The 22,548-nt window shown below is 39.4% G+C and overlaps 1 protein-coding gene across 3 annotated transcripts in view; it reads right to left on the reverse strand.

The window, feature by feature from the left end:
- TSG101 (tumor susceptibility gene 101) overlaps positions 1-21,779 on the reverse strand; it is a 39,367-nt gene extending 17,588 nt beyond the window's left edge. Inside the window, exons 1-5 of one of the 3 annotated variants that reach the window (XM_070097797.1) lie at positions 21,599-21,779; positions 17,081-17,165; positions 14,571-14,636; positions 13,903-13,968; positions 4,475-4,638 (exon numbers count right to left, since the gene is read on the reverse strand). In XM_070097797.1, coding sequence (XP_069953898.1) covers positions 4,475-4,638; positions 13,903-13,968; positions 14,571-14,636; positions 17,081-17,165; positions 21,599-21,649 — 432 coding nt within the window. In that variant the 5' untranslated portion in view covers positions 21,650-21,779. The remainder of the gene's footprint in view (positions 1-4,474; positions 4,639-13,902; positions 13,969-14,570; positions 14,637-17,080; positions 17,166-21,598) is intronic. The other 2 variants (XM_070097818.1, XM_070097808.1) reach the window with 2 other exon arrangements.
- Between the last annotated feature and the right edge of the window lie 769 nt (positions 21,780-22,548).

Below are 22,548 nucleotides of genomic sequence, written 5' to 3' on the forward strand. Positions count from 1 at the left end.
TTTTAACAATTATGTAAGTATTACATACGTTTATTGAAGGCTAATGCTGGCTTCTGGAAGATAGGGAGGAGGAAAGAGGGAGGAGTTAGTGTTTGGAAGGGGAATCCCCCTCCATAAAGACTTTAGGAAGCAAAGCCTTCTCTGGGGTTACTTCCCTTCTCCGTCTTTTAATGCCACTAGGATCAGCTTGAGAGTCACTGGACCCGTCTCACAAAATAACTGTCCAGAGTAATCTGTTTCTGGTGACTCTAAGATTTCCCTGAAGTGGGACAGGGTTTTGTCACTAAACATGTTGCAGATATGGCATGTTTCAGCTTTGTCAGGGTGGTGTTTCTCTACAAAAGCTTGTACCCTAATACACATTGCACACACCTCTTTAATCTCTGAAGAAGGCACCTCCTTCACTCCCTCTTCCTCCTCCTCTGAAGCAAGTTCCTCAGCTGCAGTCTGTTGCTGTTTGAGATGAAGCTCTTGCAGCTCTTCAGTGGTTAGCTCTTCCTTGTGGTCCTCCACCAACTCTTCCACATCCTTGCCACTCACCTCCAACCCCAGGGACTTCCCCAGTGCCACAATAGAGTCCACAGGGTCGGCAGTGTCAGGGTCAGCCTCAAACCCTTCAAAATCCCATTTTTGGAAACAATCTGGCAACAGTTTTCTCCAAGCAGAGTTCAAAGTCCTGGAAGTCACTCCCTCCCAAGCCTTACCTATAAGGCTTATGCAGTGGATAGTGAAGTGATTCCTCCAGAACTGTCTTAGGGTCAACTGAGTGTGATGTCACTTCAAAGCACTTCTAAAACACTGCTTTTGTGTAGAGATTTTTGAAGTTAGAAATGATCTACTGGTCCATGGGCTGGAGGAGAGGAGTGGTGGTAGGAGGCAAGAACTTCACTGATGAAACTGAAGTCCCTAAACACTCGGTCTTGCAAGTCTTGAGGATATGCAGGAGCATTGTCCAGTAACAGGAGGCACTTGAGTGGCAATTTCTTTTCCAGGAGGTATTTTTTCATATATGGGCCAAACACATCTTTAACCCACTCTTTGAAAATTTGCCTTGTGACCCATGCCTTATGATTAACTTTCCACATCACACACAATCTATTTTTCATGACACTGTTTTTCTTGAACACTCTGGGATTTTCTGAGTGATACATGAGTAAAGGATTCACTTTGAAATCCCCACTAGTATTACCACACAATAAAAGAGTAAGCCTGTCTTTCATAGGCTTGTGTCCTGGCAGTGCCTTTTCCTCCTGGGTAATGTAGGTCCTGTTTAGCATTTTCTTCCAAAACAGGCCTGTTTCGTCACAATTGAACACTTGTTGGGTTTCGAATCCTTCAGCCTTTACATAGTCCTGGAATTCTTGAACATATTTTTCAGCCACACATTTGTCAGAACTTGCAGCCTCACCATGCCTTACAACACTGTGTATGCCAATACGCTTCGTAAATCTATCAAACCATCCTTTGCTGGCCCTAAATTCACAAACTGCAGCACTTGTTCCAGGCATTTTCTTTGAAAGATCCTCATGCAACTGCCTTTTCTTCTCACAAATAATAGACTCCACAACACTGTCTCCCACTAATTCTTTTTCCTTAATCCACAATAATAATAAGTTTTCCATCTCTTCCATTATTGGTGGCCTTTGTTTAATTAGACAAGTTACTCCTTTTGCTACATTAGCATCTTTGATTTGTTCTTTCTTTGCCATGATGGATGTAATTGTTGATTTATTCTTGCTGTACATCCTGGCAAGTTCCACCACCTTCATACCACTTTCAAACTTTTGTATCACTTCACACTTAAATTCCACGGTGTTTCTCACTTTCTTTGCCACAGGAACTTTCTTTAGAGCCATGGTTCCTTATTTCACAGTTGCACTGAAAAATAACACAAACTACATTGGGAAATAAGCAAAATGTTTGGATGTATAAGCAGAAGCTTCCTCAGCCACCGAGAGGCAAAGCCAAACTAATGCGCAAGCAGCCCCAACCGGCAGATGGACGTGTCCCTAATGGCCGATAACCGAGCAAACGGCCGATAACAGGGCGCTGAAAAACCGGCCGATAACCGAGTTGGCCGATAACCGGGGATCCACTGTATATGGAATAGGTGGTAAGTTACTAAATGCTGTAAAGAGTTTTTATGAGGATAGTGAGGCTCAGGTTAGGGTGTGTAGAAGAGAGGGAGACTACTTCCCGGTAAAAGTAGGTCTTAGACCGGGATGTGTAATGTCACCATGGTTGTTTAATATATTTATAGATGGGGTTGTAAAAGAAGTAAATGCTAGGGTGTTCGGGAGAGGGGTGGGATTAAATTATGGGGAATTAAATACATAATGGGAAGTGACACAGTTACTTTTTCCTGATGATACTGTGCTTATGGGAGATTCTGAAGAAAAATTGCAAAGGTTAGTGGACGAATCTGGGAGTGTGTGTAAAGGACGAGAGTTGAAAGTGAACACAGAAAAGAGTAAGGTGATGAGGGTATCAAATGATTTAGATAAACAAAAATTGGATATCAAAATGGGGAGGAGTATGGAAGAAGTGAATGTTTTCAGATATTTGGGAGTTGACATGTCAGCGGATGGATTTATGAAGGATGAGGTTAATCATAGAATTGATGAAGGAAAAAAGGCGAGTGGTGCATTGAGATATATGTGGAGGCAAAAAATGTTATCTATGGAGGCAAAGAAGGGAATGTATGAAAGTATAGTACTACCAGCACTCTTATATGGGTGTGAAGCTTGGGCTGTAAATGCTGCAACGAGGAAGCGGTTGGAGGCAGTGGAGATGTCCTGTCTAAGGGCAATGTGTGGTGTAAATATTATGCAGAAAATTCCGAGTGTGGAAATTAGGAGAAGGTGTGGAGTTAATAAAAGTATTATTCAGAGGGCTGAAGAGGGTTTGTTGAGGTGGTTTGGTCATTTAGAGAGAATGGATCAAAGTAGAATGACATGGAGAGCACATAAATCTGTAGGGGAAGGAAGGCGGGGTAGGGGTCGTCCTTGAAAAGGTTGAAGGGAGGGATTAAAGGTGGTGTTGTGGGCGAGGGGTTTGGACTTCCAGCAAGCGTGCGTGAGCGTGTTAGATAGGAGTGAATGGAGATGAATGGTATTTGGGACCTGACGAGCTGTTGGAGTATGAGCAGGGTAATATTTAGTGAAGGGATTCAGGGAAACCGGTTATTTTATATAACCGGACTCGAGTCCTGGAAATGGGAAGTACAATACCTGCACTCTAAAGGAGGGGTCTGGGATATTTGCAGTTTGGAGGGATATATTGTGTATTTTTATACGTATATACTTCTAAACTGTTGTATTCTGGGCACCTCTGCAAAAACAGTGATTATGTGTAAGTGAAGTGAGTGTTGAATGATGATGAAAGTATTTTCTTTTTTTTGGGGATTTTCTTTCTTTTTGGGTCACCCTGCCTCGGTGGGAGACGGCCGACTTGTCGAGAAAAAAAAAAAAAATTCAGGGAAACCGGTTATTTTTATATAGCCGGACTTGAGTACTGGAAATGGGAAGTACAATGCCTGTACTTTAAAGGAGGAGTTTGGGATATTGGCAGTTTGGAGGGATATGTTGTGTATCTTTATGTGTACATGCTTCTAAACTGTTGTGTTCTTGGCACCTCTGCAAAAACAGTGATTACGTATGAGTGAGGTGAAAGTGTTGAATGATGATGAAAGTATTTTCATTTTGGGGATTTTCTTTCTTTTTGGGTCACCCTACTTCGGTTGGAGACGGCCAACTTGTTAAAAAAAAAAATTACAAATCCAGCCAAAGGGGAATTTAAAATGATAATCATTGCTCCAAGATAACCGAGCACACTCATGAGGATGATGATGGAGGACAGGGCCCAAAAGAAGGTAGAGGTGTTGTGATGAGGGGCATTTTAAAGTGGTGATTTAGCTCCATCAAGGTAACATGACTTCCCAAGAGCAAAATACTTTACAATGAACATCATTATATTTAGCCCAGGGTTATTATTAATCATTCTTCATGAAACTTATGCACTACCATACAACAGTGAGATATACAAAATATACAGTATTAAGAAAAGGTTGCAAATGAATGGTACACAATCCACCAGGAGGCCTGGTCTCAGACCGGGCCGCGGGGGCGTTGACCCCCGGAACTCTCTCCAGGTAAATCTCCAGGTACACAATACCCACAAGATGAAGAATTAGACATGAGTGAAAAACCTGGGAATCTTTATCTGATGATCACAGTAAAAAATTTGGGTAGTTTTAATGGCAGAATTGAAAAGTCATTTCCACCACTACACATATTCTTCAGACATGTAAGCAAACATTAGGACAGACTTATTAAAAAATATTCCAATCCTGGGACCTCAATCAAGGTCCCAGGACTGAAACATTGTCTGTGAAATATGTCCCAGTGTTTGATCATGTGTTGTTTTAAACCAATTACCAAGATTTATACCATTTTTGAGACAATCTTGCCCTTACCAAGTTCCATTCATGCAAGTAGGGAAGATAAACTTTTCCATTCTGGTCGACATGCCGAGAGGCCTTGATGAGCATGTCTGGAGTCGGCTTCACATAAACCATGGGAGAGGAGAGCGGATGGTTGTCCAACAGCCATATGCAGATTGGAATATTGTAAACTGCACCTGTATATATAAAGTGCTTTTATAATATACTCATCCACCACTTTATAATTAACAATTAAAACTATTTGCAATGCTTTAAAATTAGTTTATGTTTATGCAAGTTTTGGTCTGACTCAGGTTTCTGTGAAAATTTACAAGTCTTAAAAATAAATTTTAATTCACACTAGTTGTGCCTAATAAATTGATCAAGTGGAAAAGAACAAGCCTAAAAACTTTCAATTCAGAATTTCTCTTTACATAAAAACATGTCATGCTAACAAAAATTTGTATCCTTGACAGGGTTCTCCATCAGGAAATTTAATTTACTGTGTGCTTTGCTTCTTGTATCCCTGACTATATTATTAGCACCATGCATAACAGTAAAAAAAATAAAAACTAAAGTGGGATCAGATAAAGAAAAATGAACTACAGTACATACATAAAATATGATGAATTTAACCCCTTCGCTCCGTCGTGCAAAATATTCCACGAGTGTCATATTCACTGATAAAGCCTCTCCATTCATGTTATGCTACAGTGTGGGATATATCTGCCATCATTAATAAAGTATACATATCGCATTCGCTCTCCAGTTCGTAAGTTCCCAACGAGAAAAATGATCACAGCCGAATCTCATCTGTTAGTTTACAACTGGTGGTCCCCAGGGTATGGAAGATGCCGAAACTCATGCAAAATGGGGAAAGGGGTATTAGCGACTGGGTGGTAGGGGTATGCGATATAAAACACAAGACTAATTACTGACAGGTTGAGGTTGGTGCTTACACAATGCCAACAACACAATTTCCCAAGTCCAGTACAATGTGGCATCCACATTATTATTACTATTATTATCCCTTTCTTCATGGGTCAGCAACCACATTAATGATTGTAATTTACATGTAATATAAGTACAGAAATACGTAACTACTGTGTATTACTGTAAAACCTCAGTACGATGGCCCACTATGCAACAGATTTCAGTTACTTATAAGAAACATTTTTGGCCAAACAATAGCATGGTAAGTCTGCTGTATGTGGGAGGTATCTAGTAAAATCATTGATGCAGCAGACCAAGTCTGTTGCATCTCATGGTTGTCTGTACGAGAGGTGTCCAGTAGTACCATCGATGCAGCAAACCAAGTCTGCTGCACTGCAGGTTTGTCCAGAGCTGGCCATGTCCACAGGGCCACTGGTCATGTCCACAAGGCCACTCGCCATGTCCATGGCGCCATCAGCCCAGCTCCTATCAGTTTGTTTGTGTCTATGAATGCCCACATACTATTTTCATTTGGTCTCCAATTTTCCATGAATTTAACTGTTTTTTCATTACTACATTATAATACAAAGTACTGTACATATTTTTGTCATTGTAGTGTATTGAAGTTTTAACTTATACTGCATGTCTGGCCATGTCATCAGTGCAGTGGGCTACGTCTATTGCACGGGGCATTTGTCTGTGACCAGTAGTATCAATGCAACAGGCCTAGTCCACTGCATAGAGAACTTCAAGACAACAGATTTTCATTTAAGTAGACACTACTGCCCCTCAAAAGTCCATAGTACAAAGGTTTCACTGTATACAGTACCTGTGTATATAACTAATTATTGTACTGATATTTGTCTAAGTCTGAACAGTGTTTCCTCACTTAGCAACCAGTTGGATGAAATATAATTCAATCCTTAGGCTAAAGTGTTCAGCTTGTCTGAAATACTGTGCAGATATGAAAATTTTGCCCAGAATCTATAAACAAGAGGAAGCGCTGAGCCCAAAGGGGAATGGGAGGTAATTAAGTCTGATCTGAGGAAGGGGAGGATAGCTCCAATTCCTTGAATCAAGAGCTCTTCACCACCACTGCCATAGCACCCCCTTCGAAGGGTGCAAAATTGATTTTTGTGTGATTTACCAAACTTCACATCCATGTTATATATTTGCTAATTAATACCAATTCGGTGTTACTGACAGTTCAGTACTTTTCATCTTGCTACTCTAATTAAAAAAAAATAAAAAAACACTGATGCACAAGGGGTGTTGTGATAAGTGTTGGAGGGAGGAGGAGGAGGGTAACTGGGGAACAAAACACCTGATTGGCAGGCAATAGAGGGGTCGGGTGAAGCCTACATAATGCCAGTAGCATATCCTCGGCAAGTAAAGCTCCTTGTGTTGACAGAGGATGATTGCATTACTCAGGGAAATGATCCAAACTCATGTACCAGCTATGCCAAAGTACTATTTATAGACTATTTATAGGATTTTTTTTTTTTTGACATCAAGCATGTCAATGGAGTGAAGGGGTTAAATCACAAAACTCCAGGTAAAATATTATACTTATATTAATTTTCAATACAATAAATCATAAATTATAAAAAATAAAAAAAGGCATGCCTTAAACAATGTTAGCTGTAGCAAAGCAATTAGCCCACATTGCAAGTCAAACTTGTTAAAAAAACACAAAGGTCCTCAATGGCCTCAGCAGTCAAAATATCTAAAGCTCATGCAGAAAATTTCACCTGGAAAAGCAAATCGGAGAGAGCATTAACGCAGACAGACTCAAGCTCAAGAAATAATTATCAACAAATTAATTTTACACTTCTTGCCCCAAACTTCAGTAGCTAAACAAGCATCAATTCATGAAAAAAAATATTAGGAAACACACTACTTGCAAATGACCACAAATAGATATTATCTAATCACATTACCAACCATTGTTTGTTAATTGGGATCCACTTTAAAAATACTACCACACACACACACACACACACACACAGTATTCATATCTAGAGTACTATAGACTATATTTCATGATTATCACTTCTTTATTACATGTGCATTTATGTTAAGGATTTTACAAACACCAGATCTGATCCCACAAGCATGAGAGCCTACACAGTCAAGTGTATTATTTACCTAAAGTCATTTTTCTAAAATGTTTTTTTAAGCAGAGTAATCAAGCTATTTGATAAATTAGAAAATACTCCAAGTTCTCTTCAGTGAACATAAGCAATTACCACTAACTTGTGAGGTGACATATTTAGAACATAAGAACACAAGAAAGAAGGAACACTGCAACAGGCCTACTGACCCATGCGGAGCAGGTCCATGTCCCCCCCCCCCTGAATTAGCCCAATGACCCACCCAGTCTGGTCACCTCCACTCAAGGATGGAGCACGGCACCAGACCCAGCAGCACAAGCTAGTCAGGTCCAACTCACACCCACCCACACCCACTCATGTATTTATCTAACCCATTTTTAAAACTACACAACGTTTTAGCCTCAATAACTGTACTCGGGAGTTTGTTCCACTCATCCACAACTATTACCAAACCAGTGCTTTCCTATATCCTTCCTGAATCTGAATTTTTCCAACTTGAAACCATTGTTGCAAGTCCTGTCTTGGCTGGAAATTTCAGCACGCTATTTACATCCCCTTTATTTATTCCTGTTTTCCATTTATACACCTCGATCATATCCCCCCTAATTCTATGCCTTTCGAGTGAGTGCAGATTCAGGGCCCTCAGTCTATCCTCATAGGGAAGATTTCTGATACATGGGACCATCTTTGTCATCCTCCTCTGTACGTTTTCCAGAGCATTTATATCCATTCTCTAATACGGTGGCCAGAACTGAGCAGCATAGTCTAAATAGGTACAAGGTGGATGTTATGCATTGTTTCAACTAGGCAGATAAAAATCTTACACATACATACTACACTGCACTATATTTACCACTAGATAATACATCTGTTGCCACATCACTTATCCAGTAAGTCCTTGACTCCCAAATATGCTGAGAATCTTGTGTATTGTGTATAATATCATTAATATATCATTACTGTGTATAAAATCATTATTATACACAGTACAGAAGAACCCCAACATGTTCATAAGTTGAAGATTTCCTGTATTATCAATATTATACACAATTCAGGAGGTCCCAATGTCTTCGTAAGTTGAGGACTTCCTGTATAAAGCAACACAGCTAGTGGCTAAGATATTCACTCTCAGGTGCTTACGACATGCCAAAGATATTTAAGTCAGCCTGCTGTGGGCAGGCTGACTCAAAGAAAGAACCACATTCACTATCATTCAATCTCCTTGAATTTTTTATTTAACCCACTGGCCATCTCACACCGAGGCAGAGTGACCCAAAAAAGAAATACTTTCACCATCATTCACTCCATCACAGTCATGCCAGAGGCATGTAGATACCACAGTTCAGATGCCCCTCCAAACTGCAAATATTCCCACCCCTCCTTTTAGAATGCAGGCACTGTACTTCCCACCTCCAGGACTCAAGTCTGGCTAACCAGCTTCCCTGAATCCTTTCACAGATGTTACCTTGCTCACACTCCAACAGCACTTCAAGATTTATAATTTAATAATGCAATCTTATCTCCCTCTCTTAAGTACCTAAACTGTTCTCTCTTTCCAATGCACAAAACTTAGACTTTCATGAATGATTTATCTCTTACAGAAATTATGCAGCATTTTCCCCACTAAGAGTATTCTACTGTAACTTTACAAAACAGAAGGGAACTGGCATGCAAGGTAATGAGGTCACACACACTTGATCTTCTACTTTACTGAAGTGGGATGAGCACAACTACAACAACTTTAAAGAATAAAATATATTGTAATAATTGTGAGGATTTAAAAAGAGAGTATTGTTATTATCATGGGGAGTGCTAAACCCACTTAAAAAAAGAGACAACTGATATTACTGGAGCAAATAAGAGATATTCTAAGTATTTTCTAAAGATCGTCACTGTAGTGTCCCCAAATTAAAACTGTAGTTAGAATCTATTCTTTTAACCCTTTCAGGGTTTCTGACGTACTAGTACGGCTTACACACCAGGGTTTTTGATGTACTAGTACGCCTAAATCCTAGCGCCCTCAAATCTAGTGAGAGAAAGCTGGTAGGCCTACATATGAAAGAATGGGTGGTCTATGTGGTCAGTGTGTGCAGTATAAAAAAAAATCCTGCAGCACACAGTGCGTAATGAGAAAAAAAAACTTCGATAGTGTTTTTGGTTTAAAACAGCGACTTTGCACTGTATTTTCGTATGGTATTTATGATGGTATTCTAGTTTTCCTGGTCTCATTTTATAGAACGGAAGACATATTACAGAAATTGAGACGATTTTAAGTGGTTTTACAATGAAAAGTACCTTAAAATTGAGCTCAAAGTAGCAGAAATCTTCAATTTTTGCCAAAGTTCAAAAGTAAACAAATCATGCTACACGTCCAATACACGTCAACTGGCGAGTCTAATATTTTTTCACAAGTGCGCTGATATTATTTATACTATTTCTACACTAATGCAGTAGTCTGCATAACAGTATATCTTCTATTTTTTGTGAGAATAAAAATTCAAAGTGGAAAGCAAAAGAATGTAAGAGGGGCCTGGAGATATGACTAATGAACAGAGGAAATGTTATTTTAGTGCCAGAAATGTCTTTCTTGTTTATTCTGAACCCTATTTGGAAATTGGCATCTTTTGAAATTTGTGTGAAATTGGCAAAATTGCTAAATTCTGACCACTTTATTGGATAGTTGAAATCGGTAAATAGGTGGTCTCTTGTACTCATTTGATAGCAAAAAATGGAGTTTTAGCGAAATAATTATGATTTTTGTTGACTAGTACACTGGAATTGGCCGAAAATAAAGCTCAAAGTGGGTAAAATCGCCGATGCGTTAACATCGTCGAGACCGCTAACTTCGTGAGAGCATAATTCCGTAAGTTTTTCATCAAATTTCACATTTTTGGTGTCATTATGATCGGGAAAAAATTCCCTATCTTTTCATGAGAAAAAATAATTTTTTTTTTTTTGGAAAATTTGTCGACCCTGGTAAGTCTGGGAGAGGGCCTGTCGACCCTGAAAGGGTTAAAGGGTACAGTGCTGTATATGGAAAGACGAAAATCCCCAATGCAACTTTCAGTTTTAATTAAATAAAAATCTTCATCTCAAAATGAGCTAACAAATTTTTTGCCACTATGCCAGAGTAAATGAACTCTATCAACAGCTAACCTAAACTAATAAACTCAAGTAGTAACATGTATGCCATCATCACTACCCAGGCTCCCCCACTTCCTGAGTAGTAGTACCTGCACTGTCGCAACCCCCAATCCTGAGGTATCTCCTGGTGTCGCAAAAAAAAAAAAAAAAAAAAAAAAAAAAAAAAAAAAAAAAAAAAAAAAAAAAAAAAAAAAAAAAAAAAAAAAAAAAAATATCATATGAAATGATAGAGAATCTTTTCCCGATTGTAATGACACCAAAAAAAATAAATTTGATGGAAAACTGACAGAATTACGCTCTTGCGAAGTTAGTGACCTCGGCGATATTTACAAATTGGCGATTTCGCCCACTTTGAGCCCTATTTTCAGCTAATTCCATTATTCCAGTCGACCAAACTCATAGCTATTTCTTTAGAACTCCATTTTTTTTTATCGATTGAGTACAAGAAACTGCCCATTTACCAATTTCAACTACCCAACAACGTGGTCAGAAATTTGCAATTTGGCCAGAATGAACAATGCAGACATTCCTGGCTCTAAAATAACATTTTCTTTGTTCATCAGTCACATCTCCAGGCCCCTCTGATATTACCCTTGTTTTCTATTTTGAATTTTTATTCAAACAAAAAATATAAGATTTACTGTTATGCAGACTCCTGCAATACTGTAATAATTATACAAATAATGTCAACCCATTCATGACTGCATATCAGAATGGCTACTTGGACATTTATTGGACAATCACATCATTTGTTTACTTTTGAACATCAGCAAAAATCCCTACTTTGAACATCAGCAAAAATCCCCTACTCTGAGCTCTATTTCCAGGTTCTTTTTATAGTAAAACCAATCAAAATCACCTCTATTTCTATAACATCTTTTCCATTCTATCAAATGAGACCAAGAAAACAAGAATACAATCATAAATACAATTCGAAAATAGGCCACAAAGTTGGCATTTTAATTAAAAAAAAAAAACAGTCGGAGTTTTTTTCCTCATTATGCACTGCGTGCTCCAGGATTTTTATTATATGGTGCACACTGACCACACAGACCCATTCTCTCACATGTGGGCCTACCAGCTTTCTCCTGCTTGATTTGAAGCCGCTACAATTTATGAGTATATATACGTCAAACACGGTACCTTGTAAGACATATATATACGAATGAAACAGTCAAAGGGTTAAATGCCAAAACTCCTATGGGTCATACAGCTCTTCCTGAAAGGACTGAAAGATATTATGCGATAAAACAAGGTAAAGATGCGCTGTAATTAGTAATGTCCAAATTTTTCTGCTATCTCCAACTGAATTATAACATTGAAAATTATAAACCATTCATTTCATCCTAACAAGTAGTTTAACCCTTTGACTGTCGCGGCCGTATATATACGTTTTACGAGGTGCCGTGTTTGACGTATATATACTCATAAATTCTAGCGGCTTCAAATCAAGCAGGAGAAAGCTGGTAGGCCCACATGTGAGAGAATGGGTCTGTGTGGTCAGTGTGCACCATATAAAAAAAATCCTGGAGCACGCAGTGCATAATGAGAAAAAAAAAACTCTGACCGTTTTTTTTAATTAAAATGCCAAAATTCAAAATAGAAAGCAAGAGTAATATCAGAAGGGCCTGGAGACGTGACTGATGAACAAAGAAAATGTTATTTTAGAGCCAGGAATGTCTGCATTGTTCATTCTGGACCTTATTTTGAAATTGTCATATTTTTTAGTTTTAGTGAAATTGGCCAAATTGCAAATTTCTGACCACATTATTAGGTAGTTGAAATCAGTAAATGGGCAGTTTCTTGTATTCAATCGATAGAAAAAATGAAGTTCTAAAGAAATAGCTATGAGTTTGGGCGACTGGAACAATGGAATTAGCCGAAAATAGGGCTCAAAGTGGGCGAAATCGCCGATTTGTAAACAGCGCCGAGGTCGCTAAATTCGTGAGAGCATAATTCCGTCAGTTTTCCATCAAATTTCGTTTTTTTAGTGTCATTACAATCGGGAAAAGATTCTCTATCATTTCATAAGAAAAAATAATTTTTTTTTTTTTAAATTTTGCGACACCAGGAGACACCTCAGGATTGGGGGTTGCGACAGTCAAAGGGTTAAAGGCAATTTTATTTACCTGACTTATGTTAAAGTATATAAGAATGAAAGAGTAACAGTACAGGAATTTAATGTTGAAACTTTAATAATTTTTTATTACCTAAAGCCTCTGTACAAGGTATAGATATATATTTAAAAATAATGTGCAATAAAAGTATTTTCTAATGATACTGTTCAATATACTGTATGTGTAGAATAATACAAATAAAAAATAATAAAAATAAATTTGAGAAAAAGTAAGCGTTAGTAACATCTCTCATCATGTATAAGTGTTTATTGATAAATTAGACACGTGTGCAACTCTTGGGTATCTTTATTAAGGAAACGTTTCGCCACACAGTGGCTTCATCAGTCCATACACAGGAGAAGCTTGAAGAATAGGAGGCGAATGAGGTAATCAGTCCCTCAACCTTGAGTCGATGTGGTCAGTCCATCACTCTTGATGGACTACTCAAGAGTGATGGACTGACCACATCGACTCAAGGTTGAGGGACTGATTACCTCATTCGTCTCCTATTCTTCAAGCTTCTCCTGTGTATGGACTGATGAAGCCACTGTGTGGCAAAATGTTTCCTTAATAAAGATACCCAAGAGTTGCACATGTGACTAATTTATCAACGTGTCGGCTCTGTGAACCATTCATCTACAAGTGTTTATTAATGCAGATCTTTACGTACAACACTGTTTACTGTAAACTGAACCCATATAAACCATAATTACACCCAACTAGTTAAAAATAATTACCTTAGCAAGGTTGTATTTATCGTGAATGCTAAAACATCGATCAAATACATTATGCATGCAATGTATCAGGGATTTAATATCAAAATGCAAAGGCTAGAGGATAGCAAGAGAGCTTTGTAGAGGTGAACAGTGGTGTAGGAGAGCAGCAGTATTATGGGGAACAAAGGGTGGGGGACCCATGCAATTTTCAACTTCGCTATTTTCAAGAATTTTCAACAAAAAAAAAAGGTACCCTTAGTGCCACAAAAGGTGCCCCACAGACTAGAAATATTTTGACTGCTCTCGGTTCTTTCTTTAAAATGAACACATCTAGCTGAACACTCCAGAGGGACTGTCTATATGGACTCTAAATATGATCAATACTGTTCATTATTGCTTGCTTCAAGTTAACTAAATAGCCACACCCCACACCATACCTTTATACGTAACAGGTATCGTGCCTTCAAGACACAGTAAGTAGCGTGAAGTGCCACTGCGGAATACTTGCAAAGAAAAAAGAAAAAATACAGTGAGGGTTGATTTGGTAATGCCAGGACACACAATGCTTTGTTCAGGGAAGCAAGAATACTCAGAATGCCTTCGATTATTAGTAACTGATATGGAGTTACTAAAACGATAAATGAAATACAAGAGGTCGATTAGCATTCTAAGTATTATGTGCTAACTTTGAACTCTGCTAATCCATAAAGTACTGAATGTTTTCTGATGCACAACATAAATGAACAAGCTGTGAGGAAGTACCTTTAAACTTGAAATGTCAAAACATACAGTACTTTATCTATGAAACTAGGACATCATTTGAAGGAAACACATCAAAACTAATTGAAAGGTCCATGGGTGAGGAGCTAAACAAAATATCCTGCTTCCTTGAAATGATGCTGATAAACCACTTACAAGATGACAGTCCATCTTGAGGCTTGAGAAGTTTGCTCATGACTACACTCTCGCACACCCTTTGAATAAGCTAGATAGCCAGCTCAAACTTCTCAAAATGCAACAAATTGTACTTCTCAAACCAAGGATGGTACACTGCCAACCCTCAAGCCATGTGAATGTCAGTGGTGTTGCTACTATGCTCCCTCACCTTTGTAACGGACTGGGATCGTCCCATCTAGGTTCAACAACTCCCGATCGGTGCCATCATTAAAAACTAAAAATACAAGAGGTAAAAAAAAATGGGTAACCTTCATATTGACTAAACAAGAGTTTATTAAGTTCTGCCATACTGTAATATATGCTTGAGACAGGAATAATTTATCAAGAGAATATCTTAGTACATAAATACAGGAAAACAGCATCTGGAAAAAAAAAAATCAGTCATAATTCATTACCAGAATTTGCAGATCCTAATTTATAAATAACATAGCTTAAATAACAGCCAAAAACATAACCCTTAATCAAGTTAAACCAAAAAAATTAGAAAATCACTAAGGGAAATAACATGCAATGATTATACAAAGAAAATTTAATGCATAGCTAAAGTAACAACCAAAAATAACATACTGATCAAATTAGGCCAAACATTAGTCCCAATACTCAATAATTCAACAAAATACTGTACTGCATTGGCATAATTTAAAGTATTTCTTTGTATTTTACTGTTTTTCATTACTTTTCATTATTTTCTACAAGCTTAAAGCAAAAAAAGCAAACCTACACCTTGAAGTCTTAATTTTCAATCTTCCTAAGTCAATTGAAGTAGAGAGAATGTAAGTCACCCTCACACAAAAGCTGTTTTTTAATTCAATATACAGTAGTTCTCTATTAAATGCTAAAGTATTATGGAAGACCCACAGGTGCACTGTCAGTGTTTATAATAGAGAACAGTATAGTTTAATCATCTCCTTGCTTCCCCCTCCCTAATCACCCCCATAAAATAATAACTGGGATACTTTCCAATAAAGGCTAACAGGTCTGTTCGCATGATGGCTTAAGAGAAGGACTACCAAGGCTTGGTTAGCAATGCTCTCGCCTCACATACTGAGTGTCCGTGGTTCAATCCCTGACATGGGGGAATATATTGGGCATGTTTCCTTGCACCTGCTGTCCCTGCTGTGCCTGGTCCATGGCCAGGCTCTGGGAGTAGAAAGATTACTGAAACTCATCAAAGGTAAAGGTACATCACTTTGCAATAAGTAGGTATCTGAGTGATAATCAACTGGTGTGGGTAGCATCCTGGGGAAGACTGAAGGACCCCCAGTGGAAATAAGACAAGACAGTCCTCAATGATGCACTGACTTTCTTGGGTTATCCTGGGTGGCTAACCCTCTGGGTTAAAAATCCAAACAAAGCTTATTACATTTTATCTTTTAAATGTTTTTACCATTACAGGACAAACGCTTGTCACATCTTTTACAATTTTTATGCCACTAGAGATATTTAAAGAACCATAAAGTCCTCTGAATTTTCAGAAACCAGTTTGTGGCACAAAATTAATACCAGCTACAGTGTGTTTGAAGAAAAAGGTTTAATGAATTTCCCCTGAGCAAAAAAAAAACTTTAAATTCTGCTTTTAATTCTACCTAAAACTAAAAGGTCAACTGAACACTAGCAACAGTGAGAGTATTCACACACAGCACTTAACCTTACTTCATACCACTATCAATCCAATGCAGAAGAGCCAGTTTTGTGTATAAGTTAATGTCTTTCTAGTCTTCATGACACAGAAATCCTTTTCACTTTATGCCTTTTAGGAGACTGTGTTACCTGTACAATGCAGCGCTCAAAAATAACCGCCACATGATATCTCGTTGAAGACAACACACTGGGTATCTGTCTGTCTGAGGTTCACCGGTAATGTCCTGGCCCGTGTCTTTTCCAGTAGGTGACCCGGCCTTGGCTCCCTACCGCGGGAGAGTCTCGACTGAAGTACTGGGTATGGTAAAGTTCCTAGTCTAACCCAACACTTGCCTCTCCTGCAGTGTGCCAACCTGGCTGCTATGTGTCTTTCATCATACTGGGAACACACACGACAAAGTCTGGCTGTGTGTGTGCCAAGAAGACATTTGTTCTCAAGTGTGGCAAGTAGTAGCGATGCAAGTTTCTTTCCTAATGTATAACTTGTTACTCATGAAATCATAACAACGTGATTGCAAACAAACTATGGCCCAGCGGCTTATGCACTGGCCTGAAGTTTTATGATTTACTTGCCATGGATTTAAACCACACCTGTTCTGTGGTTTAGAACTCATTCCTAAACGGTTACAGTAACTAGTCTGTTGTTAACAGGGCATGAACTAATTACTCTAACTTCACCACCACTAAATGCATCTTAAAATTCCCCTTTAAGACGTGTGCATTTATTTGGGTCCCTATTAAAATAAATTAATAAAGCAAATAATAATGCTGCATGTGTATGGAAATAAAGACAAGTCAATTTACAGTACGAGTGATATAATGAACTGTGTTAAGATGATTTTTGGGGGTTAATTTAAAAACTAAAAATTCTTAGAGGATATTTATCACCACAATCATCATCAAATAATTATATCTGACAATAATGTGGCTTAATTACGTTAATTCTGCACTGGTCATGAAGCACTCAAAATAAAAATAAAAGAGACAGTTCACACAAAGACGGCAAGCTCATCTTACCAAATTTATCAAGCCTCGGAGACAGTCCTCGGTAATTATGAAGGGCCGTCATGACGTCTGCCTTCGTCTTCTCTGCATTTTGATACTGAAAAACAGACCGACTGAACATGTACCATTGTAACACAAATATAGTAATAACAAACTACATGATGTGCCTGAAATAAGCTACAGTATTTTGTAACATACAGAATAACAATTAACATCACGGCCTCTTGTTTACCGACACAAAAAATCAAACAGAATCTGTATAGTTTACGATTAAATATACATAAATTTTCCCAGAGCTGGAAGAAATGCAAATGAACCAAGGAAACACAAATGGACCAAGGAAACACAGCAGCCAGAGTTATGTCAGCCACATACAGCATCAGCCACAGCTACATCAGACAGCATCAGCCACAGCTACATCAGCCACAGCTACATCCGCCACAGTATCAGCCACAGCTACATCAGACAGTAACAGCCACAGCTACATCAGACACAGTATCAGCCACAGCTACTTCAGACACATCATTAGCCACAGCTACATCAGTCACAGCATTAGCCACAGCTACATCAGACACAGCATTAGCCACAGCTACATCAGACACAGTATCAGCCACAGCTGCATCAGACACAGTAACAGCCACAGCTACATCAGACACAGTAACAGCCACAGCTACATCAGACACAGAATCAGCCACAGCTAGATCAGACACAGTAACAGCCACAGCTACATCAGACACAGTAACAGCCACAGCTACATCAGACACATCATTAGCCACAGCTACATCAGACACAGCATTAGCCACAGCTACATCAGACACAGCATTAGCCACAGCTACATCAGACACAGTATCAGCCACAGCTACATCAGATAGCATCAGCCACAGCTGCATCAGCCACAGCTACAACTGCCACACAGTATCAGCCACAGCTACATCAGCCACACAGTATCAGCCACAGCTACATCAGCCACACAGTATAAGCCACAGCTACATCAGCCACACAGTATAAGCCACAGCTACATCAGCCACACAGTATCAGCCACAGCTATATTAACCACACACAGTATCAGCTACAGCTACATTAGCCACACACAGTATCAGCCACAGTTACATCAGCTATACACAGTATCAGCCACAGCTACATCAGCCACACAGTATCAGCCACAGCTATATCAGACACAGTATCAACCACAGCTACATCAGACACAGTATCAGCCACAGCTATATCAGCCACACAGTATAAGCCACAGCTACATCAGCCACACACAGTATTAGCCACACACAGTATCAGCCACCCATAATCAGCCACAGCTACATCAGCCACCCATAATCAGCCACACAGTATCAACCACAGCTACATCAGCCACACACAGTATCAGCCACACAGTATCAGCCACAGTTACATCAGCCACATCTAAATCAGCCACACACAGTATCAGCCTCATCTACATCAGCCACAGTGTCAATCACACACAGTATCAACCATAGTGTCAGTCAGCTATGTCAGCCACAGTATCAGCCAGCTACATCAGCCACACACAGTATCAGCCAGCTACATCAGCAACAGTGTCAACCACACACAATATCAGCCATACAGTGTCAGCCAGCTACATTAGCCACAGCTACATCAGTAACAGTGTCAACCAAACACAGTTTCAGCCACACAGTATCAGCCACAGCTATGTCGGCAAGTGTCAACTATCAACTACACACAGTACCAGCCATAGTGTCAGCCAGACACAGTTTCAGCCATAGTGTCAGCCAGACACAGTTTCAGCCATAGTGTCAGCCAGACACAGTTTCAGCCATAGTGTCAGCCAGACACAGTTTCAGCCATAGTGTCAGCCAGACACAGTTTCAGCCATAGTGTCAGCCAGACACAGTTTCAGCCATAGTGTCAGCCAGACACAGTTTCAGCCACACAGTATCATCCATAGTGTCAGTGTCAGCCAGACAGTGTCAGCCAGTGTCAACCAGACACAGTATCAGCCATAGTGTCAGCTAGACACAGCTTCAGCCATAGTGTCAGCCAGACACAGTTTCAGCCATAGTGTCAGCCAGACACACTTTCAGCCACACACACTGTCTGCCAGTGTCAACCAGATACAGTATCAGCCATAGTGGCAGCCAGACACAGTTTCAGCCATAGTGTCAGCCAGACACAGTTTCAGCCATAGTGTCAGCCAAACACAGTGTCAACCACACACAGTATCAGCCATAGTGTCAACCACACACAGTATCATCGATAGTGTCAGCCAGACACAGTATCAGCCATAGTGTCAGCCAGACAGTTTCAGCTCCACATAGTATCAGCCATAGTGTCAGCCACAGTTTCAACCACACACAGTATCAGCCATAGTGTCAGCCACAGTTCCAGACACAGTATCAGCCAGACACAGTATCAGCCACAGTGTCAGACACAGTATCAGCCACAGTGTCAGCCACAGTTTCAACCACACACAGTATCAGCCAGACACAGTATCAGCCATAGTGTCAGCCACAGCTTCAACCACACACAGTATCAGCCAGACACAATATCAGCCAGACAGTATCAGCCATAGTGTCAGACACAGTATCAGCCATAGTGTCAGCCACAGTTTCAACCACACACAGTATCAGCCAGACACAATATCAGCCAGACACAATATCAGCCAGACAGTATCAGCCAGATACAGTATCAGCCAGACACAGTATCAGCCAGACACAGTATCAGCCAGACACAGTATCAGCCAGACACAGTATCAGCCAGACACAGTATCAGCCAGACACAGTATCAGCCAGACACAGTATCAGCCAGACACAGTATCAGCCAGACACAGTATCAGCCAGACACAGTATCAGCCAGACACAGTATCAGCCAGACACAGTATCAGCCAGACACAGTATCAGCCAGACACAATATCAGCCAGACACAGTATCAGCCAATGTCGTGCCCCTATAGTTAACCTTTCTTTAATATTACATTGCGGTTATTTCCTTTAATAGCTAAATTGGAAATGAACGTCCTTGTGTTATTAAGGCTAATTCTTATTAACAATTATTATAATTTATATTATCGTAGGGGTTCTTAAATGGAGATATCGAGGGTTGAAGGTAGACACACTTGTTGGATGGTAACATATATTGTCAGACTGAGCTGATGAGGAATGGAGCCCAGCCTTGCCGTGTTCTTGTCTGGATGGTCTGCCGCCGAGTGAGAGGGAGGCAGAGGTACGAGCCTACACATGTGCATCCTGTGACATCACACAAAGTCACAGGCCTACAAGGGATCTCCTATCTAAAGCACATGGATGATACTAATATGCTATGCTATATAACACAGGGATCAGCAACTATGCTGACAATGTAACATGGCCATAAGTTTAATTGGAGGTATAGTAACATGCCTGCCGCCCGGTGTGCCGGTGTATGGTTAGCCGTGATGTTCGATGGTTATACCCCCCTTTATGTTCAACTATACCGAGTGTTGGTGAGTCACGTCACGTGACCCACTTGACCTGTATGCTCAAGGTTGAGGGACGAGGAGAGAAGAAGTAGCAGCCAACGAGAACACTCCTGGCCAAGGTTTATAATCCGGCCTGGACATATTCTGTTTTATTCTGACTGCTTCCAATTGGGAAACAAGACTTCATACATTAAAGTAATCTCTATATACATATATGTTATATCTAGGATCTCCTCCTAATCATCTGTTATGAAAGCCTTATATATATTTTGGATAATATAGAACATGCATTCTTAACTTATATACGATAATTCGTATATTATTTCTGGCTTTTGTTGTATTATGAATATACTTAATTAAAATTAGGCATTCCGGAGGATCACTATTATTACCCTAACCTCTCTGACCAAAGTTGTTATGCTCTAAAAAGAAGGAAATAGTGGTTACAATACTTGGAGTGTAACAGCCAGACACAGTATCAGCCAGACACAGTATCAGCCATAGTGTCAGACACAGTATCAGCCATAGTGTCAGACACAGTATCAGCCATAGTGTCAGACACAGTATCAGCCATAGTGTCAGACACAGTATCAGCCATAGTGTCAGACACAGTATCAGCCATAGTGTCAGACACAGTATCAGCCATAGTGTCAGACACAGTATCAGCCATAGTGTCAGACACAGTATCAGCCATAGTGTCAGACACAGTATCAGCCATAGTGTCAGACACAGTATCAGCCATAGTGTCAGACACAGTATCAGCCATAGTGTCATAGTATCAGCCATAGTGTCAGCCAGTTTCAACCACACACAGTATCAACCACACAGTATCAGCCAGACACAGTATCAACCATAGTGTCAGACAGTATCAGCCAGACACAGTATCAACCATAGTGTCAGACACAGTATCAGCCACAGTATCAGCCATAGTGTCAGCCAGTTTCAACCACACACAGTATCAACCACACACAGTATCAGCCAGACACAGTATCAGCCAGACACAGTATCAGCCAGACACAGTATCAGCCAGACACAGTATCAGCCAGTGTCAGACAGCCACAGTATCAGCCATAGTGTCAGCCTCACCCTGTTATCCACCGCCTGGGAGACAACTTGCTCGTGGTTCTGGGGAGACATGGCGCTTCTGGCTGTCTTTTTGGGTATAATAAGAGCCGTGGATGTCCCGTGTCAGCTGTGTCAGCTGTGTCAGCTCAAAACATTACACAGTCATGACGGCTGCCAGGTGATTCACTCTCTCTTATCCCCGATTCACACACCAGAGATTTTCTATATTTTACAATAAATACCTCAAGATTGTTTCTTAAATCGTAATACCGAATAATAAAACGTTTTTATAAAATTGTTAAGTGTAAAACAATTTTAGAATTTGCTAGTTTTATGGAAAATTTTGGGATACTTCTTCGTTTTGTAATCCGGAAAAATTCAGCTGTTTTTGTTTCCAAATTCTATTAAGAATTTCCTATTTTGTTGTTGTAGTTTTTATTATTATTATTATTTTATTATTAATTATTTATTATTTAAGGCGGCCGGGAGAAGAGTTTTTATTATTTGCGATTTTCTTACTTTTTTGTGTTTGTTTTTGTTTGTTGCGTGTTTGTTTGTGTTTGTTTTGCTTATTTGTTATTTGTTTCTTGTTGTTTTATGTTTCTGTTTATTGCTGTTTGCTTGTTTTTGTTTGTCTTTTGCTTTTTTGTTTGTTGTCTTTGCTTGTTTTTGTGTGTTCTGTTTGTTGTTTGCTTGTTTTTGTGATTTGTTTTTGTTTGTTGTTTGCTTCTATTTGGTTTCTTATGTTGTTTTACTTATTTTTTGTTTATTTGTTATTTGCTTGTTTTTTGTCTGTTGTGGAAAATTGCATTTATCTGAATGTATCATTATGTACATAACAGTAAATGATAACAAAGATAATTATTATTTATCAGTTAGACAAGTAGGAATTTGGGACACCTAGGTCGCAAAAAATGTCCCCCTTCGATACCTACCACTGTCATATCCACAAGTTGCTCTGAACCTATTAA

Source organism: Cherax quadricarinatus, chromosome 4 (assembly GCF_038502225.1).
Source record: "Cherax quadricarinatus isolate ZL_2023a chromosome 4, ASM3850222v1, whole genome shotgun sequence".
In the NCBI taxonomy this organism is placed as follows: domain Eukaryota; kingdom Metazoa; phylum Arthropoda; class Malacostraca; order Decapoda; family Parastacidae; genus Cherax; species Cherax quadricarinatus.